The sequence below is a fragment of the Pelophylax lessonae genome, assembly GCF_965119305.1.
Source record: "Pelophylax lessonae genome assembly, chromosome: 5".
Classification (NCBI taxonomy): Eukaryota; Metazoa; Chordata; class Amphibia; order Anura; family Ranidae; genus Pelophylax; species Pelophylax lessonae.
Genome location: NC_138772.1, coordinates 515,633,441 through 515,651,987, shown reverse-complemented (window position 1 = coordinate 515,651,987; position 18,547 = coordinate 515,633,441). Strand labels below are relative to the sequence as shown.

General features: G+C 40.4%; 1 protein-coding gene across 1 annotated transcript in view; it reads left to right on the top strand.

Annotated features, from left to right (window-relative positions):
- The window catches only part of FAM83A (family with sequence similarity 83 member A), a 95,247-nt gene extending 76,905 nt beyond the window's left edge, over window positions 1–18,342 (top strand). The window contains exon 4 of the mRNA XM_082257937.1: window positions 17,637–18,342. Within this exon, the coding sequence (XP_082114063.1) occupies window positions 17,637–18,192 (556 nt within the window). The 3' untranslated portion in view covers window positions 18,193–18,342. The remainder of the gene's footprint in view (window positions 1–17,636) is intronic.
- Window positions 18,343–18,547: the final 205 nt, after the last annotated feature.

Genomic DNA, 18,547 nt, shown 5'->3' with positions numbered 1-18,547 from the left:
ATAAAATGTAATCTAATAAAATAGAATAGATTAGAATAAAATAGAATTAAAATAGCTGTCTTCTTAAAGTTTTGAATCAAGTTGAAAATAACGAATGTACGAAATGAATCGGAATATACGAAACAAATTCTGAAAACGAATCATTCTAATATAATGAATATGACAAAATGAAATGATTAACCTAACGAACAAATATTAAATAAAACAAATATTTCTACCGTGCAAATCTCTAACACATAAACATAATGTGGGGTTTTCTCAAATTTGACTACAGAAGTGAAACTATGCTTTAAAGTCTATTTAAAACTACTAGGTCACCTAAAACTAACCTGTCTACGGGGTGACGGTGACTTTACTGCAGAACAAAAGTTCAAGGAAGTAGAACAGAAAAATAACAGATCTACTGGAATAATCAAAAGGTAGGGGAAAAAACAAAGTTACATTTAAGTAAAAGCTGCTGTGTTTGTTCTCTGACAGGCTGCATCATATATATTATTTTTTAGTTTGCTCGTAATTTCATTTTGAGTTGAGACCTGTTTTGAGTCCTGGCACTGAGTTGGCTGTGGTGTTTAAAATGTCAACTTTTTTTATTATTATTATTTTTTTTTTTTTATTGTGTAACTAATGTACACATTACGACATAAAGAGGTATTTCTCAACCTGGGTTCTATAAAAAAAAAAGCAAAAACCCTAAAAATCCTGCAGAGGTTGCTAGGAGTTCCTTGAGCTTCGAGCAATCTCTCACCTTCTATGATGACCACTAATGCAAGGGGGTACATCTACACTGACTTCTAATTTTAGGGAACACTACAATTTGTACTCGTTTTATCACTATTCATTTGTTTTCAAGATTAGTACTAAAACCCTTGTTGTACAGAGCAAAGGAAAACGCAAAAAGAGTGCCTCTAAGTGTAATATTTATTAGCACTGTGGAGAAGTAAACTCACAATTGTGAAGATAAAAAAGAATAGAATAGAATATAAAAGAATATATTATAAAGGAATAGATAAGAATAGAAAAAATAGCATTGAGTACAATAGAAGAGAATAGAATAGAATAAAACAGAATCGAATAGAATAGAAAAGAAAAGAAAAAATAGAATAGAATAAAATACAATATTTATTAGCACTATGGACTGAGTAGTAAACTCACAAGTGTGAAGATAAAAAAGAATAGAATATAAAAGAACATATTATAAAGGAATAGATAAGAATAGAAAAAATAGAATAGAGTACAATAGAAGAGAATAAAAATAGAATAAAACAGAATAGAATAGAAAGGAATAGAATAGAAAAGAAAAAATGGAATAGAATAAAATAAAATATTTATTAGCACTATGGACTGAGTAGTAAACTCACAAGTGTGAAGGTAAAAAAAGGCTCTAATGTAATGATCCAGATGGAGAGTTGGACGCCAAATTCATCAGCTGCTCGCTCCAGCGATGTCCGGGTAGACAGAGGCTAGCTGCTAGATGGTGCTTTCAGGTAGAAATGGAGAGCAGCGTGGAGCGCATCGGCATTGAGTGACGTTCCTCGGCTCCCTGTGTGTGACACAAAGCGTTTCCGAGCATGCGCCAAGCCCTCCCATTCCAATTCCCTTTTTAGGAGATTTCATATGGACATTTTGCATGGATATTTTATTGGACTGAATATAATTTAAATTTTTTTTAATATTTATTACCTTTCCATGCATCTTGTGGATTGTTATCCTTACTACCATCAACACTCTTATGGTAATTCTGAGCGCATCCCCCAAACATTATATTTTTTTTTTTTTTAGCAGAGACCCTAGAGAATAAAATGGAGATTGTTGCAATATTTTTTATCAAAACCGTATTTCCACAGCGGTCTTCCAAACGCAATTTTTGGGAAAAAATGTACTTTTGTTTAATTAAAAAATAAGAAAACAGTAAAGTTAGTCCAATTTTTATTTTATTTTTTATAATGTGAAAGATAATGTTACGCCGAGTGAATATAGATACCCAACATGTCATGCTCCAAAATTGCGCACGCTTGTGGAATGGGGACAAACATTGGTACACCCATAGGTGACATTTTAAAAATTTCTACAGGTTGCCAGCTTAGAGTTACAGAGGAGGTCTAAATTATTGCTCTCGCTCTAACGATCGCGGCGATACCTCACAGGTGTGGTTTGAACACCATTTACATATGTGGGCAGGACTTGCGTACGCGTTCGCTTCCGTGCGTGAGCTAACGGGGACAGGGCACTTTGATTTTTTTTTTCCTATTTATTTTTTAATTATTTTCTATTTTTTATACAGTTTTATTTTTTTTATCATTTTTATTCCTATTACAAGGAATGTAAACATCCCTTGTAATAGAAATAAGCATGACAGGAGCTCTTTATTGTGAGATCTGGGGTCAAAAAGACCTCAGACCTGACAAGTACAAAAAAAAAAAAAAAATGATGAAAAAAAATTGGCTCTTTAAATCCGTTGCTAGGAGACGACGTTGGACATCGCTCCGGTCCTCACTCGACTTCCTGGCTGTGAGGTGCGTGGACCGGATAGTTTTCCCCGCTGCCAGCAGGTCCGGTAAGCGGGGAAAACGACCGGGAAGTTATCTGAAAGAGAACCGCCGGCAGTTTAAAAAAATACCGGGGTTATGGGAGCTATCTGCTGCCATAACCCTGGTATTTAACGCCAACTTACCAACGTATAACTGCGGCAGGTGGTCCGGAAGTGGTTAAGTATTCGGACATTCGGATCAATCTGTACATCCGAATAGGTAAAAGAACGAAAATACAATAATTACAAAACTCTGAACAGGCAAAATAAAGAAAAAACGAAAACTCTAAATTCCGAACATATGAAAGAACGAAAATACGAACTTCCGAATAGATGAAAGAAAGAAAATGAAAATGTCTCTATAGTGAATGACACAACACTCCCTACCCCAACACACGCAATCTCTCTCACTGCAGACTTTGTATTTTTCACAAAAGCACCCAAAAACCACCCAAAAACCACCAAAACAATACCAGTCTCTGCTCCTCCTTCACCACACTACTGTACTCTCTCTCAGAATGGCGTCAGAGGGGCGGTGGCTAATCGCGTCCGAAAAGTAAACTAACATTTTGAAATTACAGATCATTCCGAATAATCAAAATGTGTTTGCAAAAATACAAATAAATCCGAAGCACCGAAATACATTACATTTCCTAATTTTGTATTTTGGCTATTCAGAATGATTGGGAATTTGGTATTTTATTTTCGTTTTCTGACACATTAGGCACCGCCATTTTGAGAGAGACATGTTTTTGGTTTTCTTGCTGTTTAAAAAACAAAAACAAAACACACACATTCTGATCCTGTTTAATGCAACAAAAGTACGAATCAACGAAAAAGGCATTCTCACGAAAGTAAGACTTACAAAAATTACGAAATGTGTTCCAAATTGACAAAAAAAGCAAGTATGAATTCGGAGTCAACGAAAAATTAGCCTTACAGAATTAGGAATCGTTCCGATTCAATGAAAAATGACCCTTACGAAATTACAAATTATTCCGAATAGAAAAACATACGTTTTATGAAATTACGAATCAACAGAGATGAAACGAAACAAAACGAAGCTAATTTCCCCCCTGTGCACATATATATCTACAATTGTGATCACGTTAATGTACCGCAGACTCTGTGTATACTAATTTTTTTAGCCGGGGTTCCCATAGATCTGAAAATATTTCAAAGGTTCACCCAAGGTAAAAAGGTTGAGAAAGGCTGGAATAGTGATTTCTTTTTGCATTTGTGATACATCTGATCTTTATCAGGACAGGTTTTCTGTATTTGTGTGTGATCTTACATATCTGATATATTTTCTTGAACAAGTTTTATTTTGTATGTGTTTAGTTGTCACTGCCTGGGACAAATGGGTGCTTCTTGGTTTATTGTACAGTCAATTGCTTTGCTTAGAATGTTCTCTTTTTTTTTTTTTTTTTTTTTAAGCATTTTCGCTCTTGTCCTAAAGGTTTGGGTTTATTTGTGCTTTTCATTTTTTCATTTTTTATTTGTGCTTTTCATTTTATTTGTGCTTTTCATTTTGTAATAAAATTTATGCCTGGCAAAAAAAAAAAAAAGAAATGGGTTTGGTTTTTGGGGGCAAATAATTCTTTTTACATTTTACATTATATTCTTTGTAATAATAAGGAATGAGTTTTTTTTTCCTCTTCTACAGCCATGTGTTGTAAATGTCCATTTTTTTCAAACCAGTAATAGTAAAAACTGTATTTTTTTTTCATTATCTTCTTTTTGTTTAAAAAGACCATTAAAAAAAAAAAAAAATATATATATATATATATATATATATACACACAGTATCTCACAAAAGTGAGTACACCCCTCACATTTTTGTAAATATTGTATTATATCTTTTCATGTGACAACACTGAAGAAATGACACTTTGCTACAATGTAAAGTAGTGAGTGTACAGCTTGTATAACAGTGTAAATTTGCTGTACCCTCAAAATGACTCAACACACAGCCATTAATGTCTAAACCGCTGGCAAAAAAGTGAGTACACCCCCAAGTGAAAATGTCCAAATTGGGCCCAAAGTGTCAATATTTTGTGTGGCCACCATTATTTTCCAGCACTGACTTAACTCTCTTAGGCATGGAGTTCACCAAAGCTTCACAGGTTGCCACTGGAGTCCTCTTCTACTCCTCCATGACGACATCACAGAGCTGGTGGATGTTAGAGACCTTGCGCTCCTCCACCTTCTGTTTGAGGATGCCCCACAGATGCTAAATAGGGTTTAGGTCTGGAGACATGCTTGGCCAGTCCATCACCTTTACCCTCAGCTGCTTTAGCAAGGCAGTGGTCATCTTGGAGGTGTGTTGGGGGCCGTTGTCATGTTGAAATACTGCCCTGCAGCCCAGTCAACATATTTAAACCCTTTTTATTTCTCTAAAAGGTTTGCACTTTCCCATGCTGGACCAGCAAACTTCATCTTCCAATCTTCCATTAAGATTTTTACAGTTCTTTGCATTAAGAAGATTTCCAGTTTCCAAAACTATGTCATTTTTGTACGCTTGCCATCTGGAGTCAAGCTTGATACATAAACTGGATTCCACAACGATAACAAGAATGGCTCCAGCCCCCCCCTTTAACCAACAAGTCTCAACATAGCTTTATACGCATAATTGCTTTTCACATGAAAATTGTTTTATCCAAGAAATTGCCCTAATTGTCTTGTTTTGGTGTCACGTAATGTTCAGTGTACCATACTTTAGAAAACTGATATAGAGCAAATACAGGGTGTTTTATATCGCACTGCTGATTCAGTCCCCTCCATACATAAACTTACTTACACTTTATTTCATATTCTAGTCTAAAGATATTACTAGATCTCAATTTGTTCTCCTCTTTCTATCGTCATTCGATCTTTAGTATATGTTTAATCTGACTTCATTCACATTGATTTATTTCTCTGTGTTTTGATTTACATTATTGCTGTCACAGAATAGAAGAATTTTATATTGGTTCAGGTTCCTCATGTGTATTTTGGATCAATGCAGAAGCTTTGGTGCCAGAACTGGGTGCTGCCTGCACAGCTGTCATCATTATCTATCACTCCTACATAAAACCACATCTAATGTATGCACACAGGTGCACAGAGCGTTCAACGCACAACCCAGGCAGCAAAGTTCATTCAGCTTTAGGGCCTTTTAACAGGGATGTCTTCTTAGTTTGTTCCGTAGAGGAGGCATGAGCAGATTCCCTGCTGAATCGGAACGGGACAGATGTCCTTTTGTAAAAAACCATGCCCATTGATTTTTTTTCCCTCCATTTTGCAACTTAACTTTTTGCAGAACTATGTTGGATCTATGGACGGCCAGAAGAAAACAGACTTGTGTCTGAGTACATCAGGTTACTGACGATCTATCATGTTTATTCTGGAAAAATATATAAGGACCCAGTCTTTTTCCATTTCTTTTTCCAGACCTGGATGGACTTGAATAAATGTCTGTTTACATCCGTTTGTCCATAGAGTTACTTGGAGCTTCCCATCAGGTCTACCTGAAAAACTGATAGAGGAACCCAATTGGAAAGCCCATGTGAAAGGATAAAGGAGTTGATTTACTAAAACTGGAGAGTGCAAAATCTGGTGCAGCTGTGCATGGTAGCCAATTAGCTTCTAACTTCCGCTTGTTCAATTAAGCTTTAACAAAAAACCTGGAAGCAGATTGGTTTCGATGCAGAGCTGCACCAGATTTTGCATTCTCCAGTTTTAGTAAATAAACCCTTAGGGCTCTTTAACACGGTCCACCTCCGTAGGCGGATCAGTGCTGCTCAGCAGGGATCGATCCGCCAATCCCTGCTGAGCCGGCGGATGTCAGTGCGGAGAGGGAGGTGTCACAGCCCCCGCTGCTCTCTATGGGGGATCCAATCCGATCCCCAGGACGGATGGAAAAAAGGGTTTCCATCCGTCCGGATTTCACGGACAGGATCGGATGCGGATGGCAGCGGGTGTCAGCGGACATGTCACCGCTGACATCCGCTGCTCCATAGGGCTGAATGGGCATCCGATCAGATCCGCCTAAAAAACTGATCGGAACGCCCGTGTGAAAGAGCCCTAAAGGCCCGTACACACGATAGGAAAATCGGAAGGGAAATTTCGTCCAACAAACGATTTGCCGATTTTCTGATTGTTAGTATAGTGCTTTTGCCAGCCGATTACCGATTTTCGGACGACAAAAACTGTGCACAGTGTCAGGCTATAAAATTTTTGTCGTACGTCAACACAATGTCCGGTTTTCATTTAATTAGTACAGTTTTCGTCTTAAAAAAAATCTTAAGAGCAAGACTAGGCATGCTCAGAAACGAAAGAACACATACAAAACAATCCAACACATGACATCACTTCTGAAGTAGAATTAGTTAGCATGCAACAAAAAACGGACGACAGATTGTTCGATAATCTGATCGTGTGTACGGGGCTTTAGTCTTTATATTATTCAATGCTAGTCATAAGTAGTGTGAATGATTAGATACCTACTAGTAAAAGAGTGCAAACCATCTGAGTTGGTTCAGATATGACCAGGATACAGCCAATTTGGAGGCTGAATTGAAAAATTGGACTGCATTTGTAAATTACTATTTTTGCGCTTTTTTTTTTTTTTTTTTTTTTATTGTGTCAAAAGCTTTAAATAACAAAATCTACTAATAATCAAATAAGTACAAGAAGAAGACAAGAATTTGTTTTCTTCTTTAAACTGTTTTGACTATTTTTTTGTAATTTATTTTTATTTAAAAAGCTCTTACAGCTTCATCAATTGGTTGGAAAGGCAAATATGGGATTTTTGACTTGCTGTAAAATTCTCTGATGTTCATTGATGGACATAGCTTCTTATCTTCTTCACCGTTGGGTTATGCTGCCCCCTACAGGAGTAGGACACTAGGTAGGAGAACAAACTTGACTTCGCCTATGGGGCAGTCCCTGGGGGTTATACTCCCACTTTTGGCTATAGCCACTCAGTTTTGTTACAAGTAGTGTCAGAAGAAAGCCAACTTCATTAAGGAGTGGGTGCTGTGTCCGTTTTGCCCACCTTAGAATTCCGGCTACTTCCCAAGCCACCAGGGCACTTCTTGTGCCCCGTTGGTGATTGACATAGGCCATGGCCGTGGCATTATCCGATTGAATACATACCGGACACCCCTGAAGATGAATTATCCAATGAGCCAGACAAAGTCTAATCGCTCCGAGTTCCAGTACATTGATCGTCAGTCTGGACTCTGGCAGAGTCCAGACTGCGCACTCCCTCCCCACCCCCATCTCCAGCTTGACACCCCAGACCGACCTAAAAAAGGTATGGCCACCCCATGGGAGAGGAGGGGGAGGGGGGTGTGGGCAGATGGGTGGGGGGTAAAAAGTCCACAGAGGACTACTGATAAATCGGAAAGGGGTGCATTGGAAGGAGGGGAGCCCGGGGGTTCCGACCATCCCAGGGAGGGGCCCACGTCCACCCCAAAACCCTCCTGGGGTAGTGGGGGGACAGCTACTTCCCATTCCAGGAACAGGGGGGGCACCGCTCCTGACAGACCACCGCTCCATCAGAATGTGGGTATCTGTCGGCCAGGAGGAACGCTGCGACTCAGGCTGAGGCCAGATCGTATGCACCCTCGCGAGACGTTTAACTCGCAGGCCAGCCCCCGTCCAGTGGGGCTATGTCGCGGCTGACCTAGCACAGAGCTGAGGAATGCACAAGCTCGCTTGCCATACTTGGGGGAACCTCTGGATCTAGATTATTAAGTCCGTCGCCCAGTTCGGCAGTTGATTGAAGCTTCTCACAGGAAACAAAATAACAAAGATAGAAAAAAATCAACGTAAAAGGAAAAAACTGCCAGGACCATAGATCCCAGCAAGGAACTAGGTCCTTCCCCCTGACTAGGCAAAAAAAAAACTGAGTGGCTATAGCTGAAAGTGGGAGTATACTCCCTGGGACTGCCCATAGGCGTAGTCAAGCTTTTTCCTGCCTAGCGTCCTTCTCCTGTAGGGGGCAGTATAACCCAATGGTTAAGAAGATAAAGAGCTGTGTCCGTCAATGAACGAAAGAGAACATAAAATATTCACATTCACTTGGAAAAAAGCTTGAATATTCTATCTTGTTATTCTGCACATGTTAATTCCCTTTAACCACTTTACCACCGGAGGATTTTGCTGTCTTTCGTCCAGGCCACTTTTTGCGATTCGGCGCTGTGTGACTTCAACTGACAATTGCGCGGTCGTGCGACGCCGTACCCAAACGAAATTTACGTCCTTTTTTTCCCACAAACAGAGCTTTCTTTTGGTGGTATTTGATCACCTGTGCGGTTTTTACTTTTTGCGCTATAAACAAAAAAAGAGCGTTTATTTTGAAAAAATAACAATATTTTTAACATTTTTTTATATGAAATTCCCCCCAAAAAAGATGTAAAAACCAATTTTTTAAAAATTTTTTGGCCAATTTGTTTTCTGCTACCTATGTTTGGTAAAAAAATCGCAATAAGCGTATTTTGATTGGTTTGCGCAAAAGTTATTGCGTCTACTAACAAAGGGAAAGATTTCTGTCATTTTTGGTGTTTTTTTTTTTAACGCGTAATGGCGGCGATCTGCGATTTTTTTTGTGGGACTGCGACATTGCGGCGGACAGATCGGACCCTTGACTGACATTTTTGACACTTTTGGGGGTACCAGTGACATTACTGCAGTAATCAGTGCTATATATATGCACTGTTACTGTAAAAATGACACTGGCAGGGAAGGGGTTAATTTTATTGGAGAGGGAGGGGTTAATGTATGCCTGGTGCTTACTGACGTGTAGGGGGGGAGGTGACTGAGTGAGTCAGGGACAGATCGGATGTCCAGCTATGCTGAACAGTCCGATCTGTCACTCTCTGTCACTATGGAGATCCGCCCGCTTGTGTTTAAACACAAGCGGGCGGATCTCCACACTAGATCCCCGGCGATCGGGGCAGAGCAGCGGCGATCGCCGCTGCTCCTCCCCTGGCCCGACTCCCGCTGTGAATGAAAACAGCGGGAGCGAGCCTCCGGCGGCCCGCCCAGAAGGGGGAGTGTCTGACGACGTTAATACTACGTCGTCAGACGATAACGAGCCACTCTGCCGCAGTAGTATTACTGTGAGCAGACGTAAAGTGGTTAAAGTGGTTCTAAAAGCAGAAGGTTTTTTTTTTTACTTTAATGCATTCTATTTACCTGAGGCTGATCTTTAGCCAGTGCTGCACACAAGAGCAGCAGCTCTCTCAGCTCTTTCTCTCCTCATTGGACAGAGGGGCAGCAGTGGGAGCCATTGGCCCCTGCTGCTGTCAATCCCAGCCAGTGAGGAGAAAGGGGGCTGGGGCTGAGCTGTGCTCTGTGTATTAATGGACACACAGAGCCAGCTCAGGTGTTTGCAAGCTGTTTGCTATGGGGGGGGGGGGGCACTTGGTCGGGGAAAGGGCCAGGATCGCCAACAGGGAACCCTAGAAGAGGAGGATCGGGGGATGCTCTGTGCAAAACCCTTGTATGAGCAGGTAAGTATAACATGTTTGTTATTTTTTTTTTTTTTTAAATTAACCTTTAGATTCACTTTAAAAATATTTTGCTGACAAAGGTCCCTTCTGCAGTGCTAGTATGGGCAGCTACAGCCTCATCATGTCTTTTTTAGCTGAAATATTAACCGTCAATAAATGCACTATGGAATAATGTTGTTTACCCTCAAGGGCGAATTGATGAAAAAGCCAAGTGAAGTGTCGATAAGATAATCCGATCTCCAGCTGTCTGTGTCTCTACTTGTTCCTAATTACCGATTGCTGTCAGGACGTATGCCTTCTGAGCTGCATTCTTGTTGTTAGTAGTCAGTGTGCAGATTCGCCATCGGTGTGGGGGGCTGCTGTCATGATCATACTGGGAAGACATTTTTTCTTATTATTTTTCTAAATCAGGTTTAAATACAGTACTGGGAAATCTTAAACTTACACTAAACTCTGTTTTTTTAAAAAAAATCCTGGGAATCTCCAAATATCTATGATTGTTCAGTATTTTCCCTGTATCTTTATTCTTTTTTAACCACTTCTGGACCGGAAGATTTCCCCCCTTAATGACCAGGCCATATTTTGCGATTTGGCACTGCGTTAATTTAACTGACAATTGCGCAGTCGTGTGATGCTGTACCCAAAAAAATACTGATGTCCTTTTTTTTCTCCACAAATAGAGCTTTCTTTTGGTGGTATTTGATCACCTCTGCAATTTTTATTATTTTTTTATTTTTTTAAACAAAAAAAAGAGCGACAATTCTGAAAAAAAAAAAAAAAAAAAAACAATATTTTTCACTTTCTGCTATATAACATTTCCAATAAAAAAAAAAAAATCAAATTTTCTCATCATTTTAGGCCAATTTGTATTCTGCTACATGTTTTTGGTAAAGAAAAAATCCCAATTAGCGTATTCTGATTGGTTTGCGCATAAGTTATCTTGTTGTCTACAAACTAGGTGAAAGAATTATGTCATTTTTTAAAATTTATCTTTACTAGTAATGGCAGCGATCAGAGAAGGGGACAGAAGCTAAGGCCAAGTTTCAGTACTTCCACCTCAGCTGGTGATAGTTCATATGAGGATAAGTTAACAATATGCAATGTTGTAGTGTCTAGTTGTTCTTGGTCAGGTATGGGTCCAATGTCTCTGTTTTCCTCTCTCCCAGCCCCGGCTGCCCAGATAGCCCATCCGGTGCTGGGATCTGAGGAGGGATTATAATTTTCTGGTATTGAAACACCCCTACTGTTTTTCGAGATGTCTCCGGTATTGGGCTGTGGGGATTGATTAGGGCCGAGATTAGGGCTAAACATCGACACTTGGGGGACATCCCCTCTTTGTCCATGTAGACTTCTCCGACCTCTCCACATATTGTTCGATTATGAAAAGAAATGGCTGCACTCCAGATAAGGTCAAATTCCAGGTTTATTGCTGGACATCCCAGTGTGACAAAAGGTGGCAAGGTAGACGCATTTCACACACTAATATGTGTGCTTAATCATTACCAATCATTACATACTAATGATTAAGCACACATATTAGTGTGTGAAACGCGTCTACCTTGCCACCTTTTGTCACACTGGGATGTCCAGCAATAAACCTGGATTTTGACCTTATCTGGAGTGCAGCCATTTCTTTTCATTATTGATTATCCACGGAGGCGAGCAGGGGCGCGCACCGCTGTTGGTCATCAAGCTTCTGAACCACCTTGAGCAGTGAGTCTCTTTTCCTTGTATATTGTTCGATTGTTTGGGCTTCAGGGTGGTTTAATGTGGTGAAACCAGATGTTTGTTGGACCTATTAGTATATTGGGGGTCAGACCTACCTTCCATCCCCCGTTTAGGTGGACGTCCCCTTCCTGTCCTATCCCTTTGTGCAATGTTTTGAGATTTCACTGATGAGGCCGATGAGGACAGCGACACATCCGCTTCTGATCTAGATAGTTCCATATTCTGTGGGGTTCTCCCTCTACCTAATCTTCCCCCTCTAGGCCACACCATCCGCTGCTATTTATAGGCGTAACCGCCAGCAAACGCCAGTTTGTCCTTATGCAATTTAAAATCCTTTTTTAGTATTACATTCTTATTGAATTTCTCTAGATGTTGGATCAATTCCTGTTCCGTTCTCACAAACTCTGCATTTTGGATGGTGGGTTTTTTTAACCTGTAATGCATCGATGTCCCTGTCCACCTCCCCGAGATCTTCTTTATATTTATATCCCTAATTAATTCCATCATTGTGGCCGAGCACTGTGTGAGATTTTTTTCCCACAGTTTTCGGAATTGGATGTCAGAAGTCTCAAATGACGGAAACACCTGTATGCGTAATCCCAATGGGTTTATATTTTCCCTTAGATATCTGTCAAAGTATCTAATGTGCCATCCAAGCTTTGACTTACGTTCAAGTAGTCTTCTTAGTTTCTGAAAATATACTTCCATTCCCACATCTTGTTCCGTCTGGGGAACACATGATTGTTGAATGGAATCTAAGAAGGTCTCCCAACCTTCCCCACATAATTGAGCCATACAAGAAGGCTTATTACCTAGGAGAGAGACACACTAAATAACAAAAGACAAACAAGGAAAAAAGAGGGGGGAAAAAAAGTAAAAAAAAAGGAAGGAAGGGGAATTTGCTAAACAACACTTTTTGATTCAAAGTTCAGTGTGATAATGCAACATCAAGGGATACAGACATCAAGCATATATGCATGTTCATAAATATAGTTCTTTCATATCCAAAGTATCAATATCCCTATAGTGGATGATATCAGTGCTTTAAGTGCCCCAAAAGAGGTGCCGGTACTCTATTATAGCCTATAAATTTTTTCACCTCCCCCCCACCCCACTTCAGGGTCCCCACAGAGCACCCCCCCCCCCCCCCTGGCCTGGGACTCCGGAGCAGGGGGACTCACTGTTTGTGACTGGTCTGGCTCTGGAGTGGGAAATATTCTTGGGGGGGGATTGAGGGCGCAGATGTCCAAAATGAGCGTACTGGTGTGCTAAGGCGCACTGAGGGGTGGCGGTACGCTCAAGAGCCATATTTGGAAGTGGCGGTACTGAGTACCAGTGCATACTGGCCCACTTAAAGCACTGGATGATATTCATATAATTAATTATATCCTGGGCATAAGTAGCTATTCAACGGTTAATCATAGAGTTGATCTAAGAGTTTGGGTTCTACACCCCATTAATCAAAATTGTAAATAGCAGAGGGTATCAACTCTATGAGAGTCCCAGACCCACATCCTCAAAATCATGTATTAAAAGAAGAAGAAACTGTATAGATTATAGTGACCACGTGGTCCCAGAAACCATCTGTGATCGATCTATTACTAGGACTTTGTAGGGTCTAGGGCTAATAGTAATGGAGGTAAAAACTGTACAGCAAAACTGTATAAACTGTGAGGTCTCTTGTAAGCTGCCAATTCACCGCGTTTCGCGGACTGGTTTAAGCAGTCACTGCTTCATCAGGAACATGATTGGCAGAACATTCACCTTAACAGAATTAAAGAAGGAAAAACAGAATATAAATTACAAAAAATTACAGTAAAATTACAAAAAAATCGCAGTAATACCCCAACACTCTGTGTGTCACCATGTGTTGTGAAGTAAATAGATTGCTTCTTACCAAATGACAAATGAGGGTAAGCATCAAATCATATGCTCCTTATGGAGACTCCCAGAATGGATACTCTGGCTGGGCTCCTATTAATACCATGTGGATGAGCTTGCTTCTCTATGCAGGTGTAAATCCCATGCATTGGATGCTCAGCCTGCCCGGCTTACAACACTGCCTTGTCTCTCTTGCCTCGTGTTGTACTGATAACACCAGGAGGATGGTGATATATGTTACCCTTTTACACAGCTGTTACTGCAATAAATGTCCCAGTTGGTAGATTCCCCCTCTGCTCCTGTTCCAGTGATTCCTCAAAATGTTGGATTTTCCCTCACTTGTTGGCAGAGTTACTTGGACGCAAGAAGAATGTGAATATTCCCATTGGAGACACAAACAGCAACAGTCTTCCTAGCCCTTCCCTACGCTATATCAAGGACAATGAATTCAAGCGATATGGGATAAAATCTTACACAGCCACCTGCAGTGCAGTCCACGCTAGTTGATGTCACTTTGCTAGCTCCAATCCAACGCATTTCCTCTCAGAAAGCATTGTCTGGGATGGAGGCATTTTTTGCAATGTGGCACTGCGTTACTTTACTTTACTTTACGTTACTTGGTGGCATTTGATCATCTCTGCCTTTTTTATTTTTTGAGCAAAAAAAAGACAGACAATTTTGAAAAAAAAAAAAACAATATTTTTTTAATTTCTGCTATAAAACATATCCAATAAAAAAATGTAACAAATCTAATTTCTTCATAAATTTAGGTCAATATTTATTCAGTTACATGTTTTTTGATAAAAAAAAAAATCCCCAATAAGCGTATATTGATTGGTTTGTGCAAAAGATATAGTGTCTACAAACTATGGGATATATACTGGAATTTTTTATTTCTTTTTTTATTCTAGTAGTGGCGACGATCAGCGATTTATAGCAGGACTGTAATATTGCGGCAGACATTCTGACACTTTTGACACTTTGTGGGAACCAGTGACACTAATACAGTGATTAGTGCTAAAAATATGCACTGTCACTGTACTAATGACACTGGCAGGGAAGGAGTTAACATCAGGGGTGACTGTGTTCCCTGGGAGTGCTTGCTAACTCTGTGGGGGGGGGGGGTGCACTGACTGGGGAAAGACAGAGATCACAGGAATGAGACAGGAACACTGATCTCTGTCTTCCTCCCTGTCAGAACGGTGATCTGCCTTGTTTACAGAAGCAGACCACCGTTCTGTGTCTCTCGGGAACGATCGCAGTTGGCCGGTGGACATCGAGTCCACCGGACCCACCAATAGGCTCCCTCTCTAGCCAATCAGCTTGCGAACGCACCCTAGGCTGGGCGCGCACGCCACCTGAAGCCCTTGCACGAAATCACATACAGGTACATGATTTTGTGCGGGGGAGCCAACTTGCCAAAAGTACATTAGGCAGTCGGCAAGTGGTTAAGTAAAGGCCCCCTACCTACTATTGATTTAAAATTTTCACTTTTTTACTTAATTTGTTCACTTAATTTCACTTAATTTGTTTTATTGTCTAGACTGTGGCTAGTAGGAGCAGAAAATGTCCTGGCAATAGAAACAATGCCCCATCATTGGTGTCAGTGGGGGAATAGTATCCCATTGCTGGTGTCAGTGGGAGGAATAGTGTCCCATCATTGGTGTCAGTGGGAGGAATAGTGCCCCATCATTGGTATCAGTGGAAGGAATAGTGCCCCATCATTGGTGTCAGTGGGAGGAATAGTGCCCCATCATTGGTATCAGTTGGAGGAATAGTGTCCCATCATTGGTATCAGTGGGAGGAATAGTGCCCCATCATTGGTGTCAGTGGGAGGAAAAGTGCCCCATCATTGGTATCAGTAAGAGGAATAGTGCCCCATCATTGGTGTCAGTGGGAGGAATAGTGTCCCATCATTGGTATCAGTGGGAGGAATAGTGTCCCATCATTGGTATCTGTAGGAAGAATAGTGTCCCATCATTGGTGTCAGTGGGAGGAATAGTGCCCCATCATTGGTGTAAGCGGGAGGAATAGTGTCCCATCATTGGTGTAAGTGGGAGGAATAGTGTCCCATCATTGGTGTCAGTGGGAGGAATAATGCTTCACTGTTATTGTCAGTGGCAGGAATTATGCCCCATTGGTAATGTCAGTGGGAGGGATAGGGCCGAGTAAAGGCAATCAAAGGGCTAGAAAATTACAAAGATTTATATTTACTCAACTAAATGGGCCTTAAAGTAAATCTGCTACAAGTAATACAACTGAGCTTATGATTAAATATGAAGAAGCAAAGGTTACTTTTAGTGAAAATGGAATTTCCAAAAAATCAGTAGATCCAGAGATACGGGCACCTACATTTATATGCAAATTTTACTTTTTAAATTTTGCCTAGCCCTCTCCTGCCTTCCCAAGCCTCTATATTTGTCCTTTAATGTAACAGGGAAAAGCGCTGAACAATTGGGAGAAAGTCAACCATGGCTTTTAAAAGAAAATTTCAAATTTCTGTGCAATTTTAACTATTTGCCGTAAAATCACGTACCTGTAATCATTTTGCTCAAGTGGTTGTACTGAGGTCAGCCTGCACCGTTTCTTTAAGCCAACGGTCGGCTTTCTTGTAATAACCAATGCGGCTAAGCAGCTGCTCAGCTGTTATTACAAGCAGCGGGAGGAGATGTCCCCCCCCCTCCCCTCCGCCTTCAGCGGCTTGCCCAGGCTCTCCTGTCCCACCAAGAGACCCGAGCCACCTGTCAGCACATCCGCCAGCTGCTCGGAGACCCGAACAAAGCCGGATTTAAAAAAATCCAAAGCATTCAAAAATGCTGATCTTGGCGTTTTAAATACTTTCAAGTGCAGAGGAGGGGTTTGGGGTCTTTAGACCCCAGATCCCTCAATGAAGAGTACCTGTCACTGCCTATTACTGTCACAAGGGATGTTTACATTCCTTGTGACAGCAATAAAGTGATCAGAAACATTTTGTTTAAGGTAAAGCGCCCCATCCCTCTATGCTCGTGCTCCAAAGCAAATGCACACGTAAGTCACGCCTGCAAATGTTAACAAACCACACATGTGAGGTATCGCTGCGATCGTTAGAGCAAGAGCAATAATTTTAGCACAAGACCTCCTCTGTAACTCTAAACAGGTAACTGTTACAATTTTTTTAAAGCAATGAAGATTTGTAGGTACCGTAGTTTGTTGCCATTCCACGAGCGTGCGCAATTTTAAAGTGTGACATGTTAGGTATCTATTTACTCAGTGTAACATCATCTTTCACATTAAACAAAAAAAAAAAATTGGGCTTACTTTACCGTTTAGTTTTTTTTTTTTTTTAATTCATTGAAGTTTATTTTTTCCCAAAAATTACATTTGAAAGACAGCTGCGCAAATACAGTGTAACATTAAATATTGCAATGACCACAATTTTATTCTCTAGGGTCTCTGCAAAAAAATAAATATATATAATGTTTGGGAACTCTACGTAATTTTCTAGCAAAAAATACTGATTTTAACTTGTAAGGAACAAATGTCAGAAATAGGCCTGGTCTTCAAGTGGTTACCTACCTATATCCCTGGATCTGCTGACTATTTTTATGTGAGGTTTTGCTTTTTTTTATTACATGGTCAGTTTAATTGCTCATGTGAATTTTTGGATTATTTATTGTTTGATATTGTAGAATAGAAGTCTATATTTCTTTTGAAGTTTTATTTGAGTAGCCCCTCATGAGTGCCTTTCTTGATAGCTGGGTAACCTGCTAAACTTGTCAGTTTCTAGCTGTAATGGCCTTTTTCATTGAGAAGAAACACTAAGGGGCACTTAGGGAAACCAACTTTTCCAGTGAGGATGAAATCTGTCTAAGAATGACAAAAAGGAATTCTGACTATTGTAATAATTGAAGTATTCTCAAATGATCTCTGTTTGGACTTGTTTTGAAATGTCTCGTTGTTTTGGGACAGTCTAAAAATCAAGGTTATACTTTCTAACAGTACTTCTCTTGTCTTTTCAGCTTCACGTGGCTTTCTGGGCAAGTCCACAGAAACTTTTTGTGCAAGTTTTCTGGACATGTGGTGGAGTTATTTGATGAAGAGTTTAGACATCTATATGCCACATCCAAACCAGTGATGGGTTTGAAGTCCCCAGCTCCACTGGCGCCAGTCTTAAAAAAAGATAATGAGAAAGGGGCAATGTCGGACAGCAGCACCCAGGAGAGTAAAAACACAACCTCAGAACCTCTTAGTGGGTCATCCAGTATCTCCCACACGTCACAACCACCATCATCCCCAACATCCATCACTCCAGTTCAATCCCCAGTGCTATCTCCAGTGACATCCCCCCTTCAGCGCATTAATTCTTTCCATGGCTACTCCTCTCTTCGAACTCCCCCAACGCCAACTAACTATCAACCGAACTACTTCCAGAGAAGCTACCAACCTGAGTCTCCAACCCACGCATTCAACAATAATAACAACATCTACCGCTCCTTCAGGACCCGCAGAGAAGACTTTTTGAGCTCCAGGTTTACCCAAGGGTGGAGATTTTTTTCTAAACCCACAATGACCTAAAACATTACTATTATTGCTATGCACTGGTACAAAAAATGCACTAAAAAAATACAAACTCCAGTAGTAAAATGAAAATTAATAATTATAAAATGTAAAATTAAAAAAATGCTCTTATTAAAAAGGGAACACTGAACATGAACAAGTAGGTAACATTTTGTTCAGTGTCATAACTGGCCCTACTTGACAGGGAGCCCAACCATGACCTCTGCTTCTATAATTAGTACAGTAACAAGAAAACTGTTGGCCATTTTCAGCTTTTATAAGTAAAACTCCTGAGTAAGAGTAAAAGCGACAAGACTCCTACTAAGTCTTCTGGCGCTTTTCCACTGCATGGAACCGAACGGTTTGGCTCACT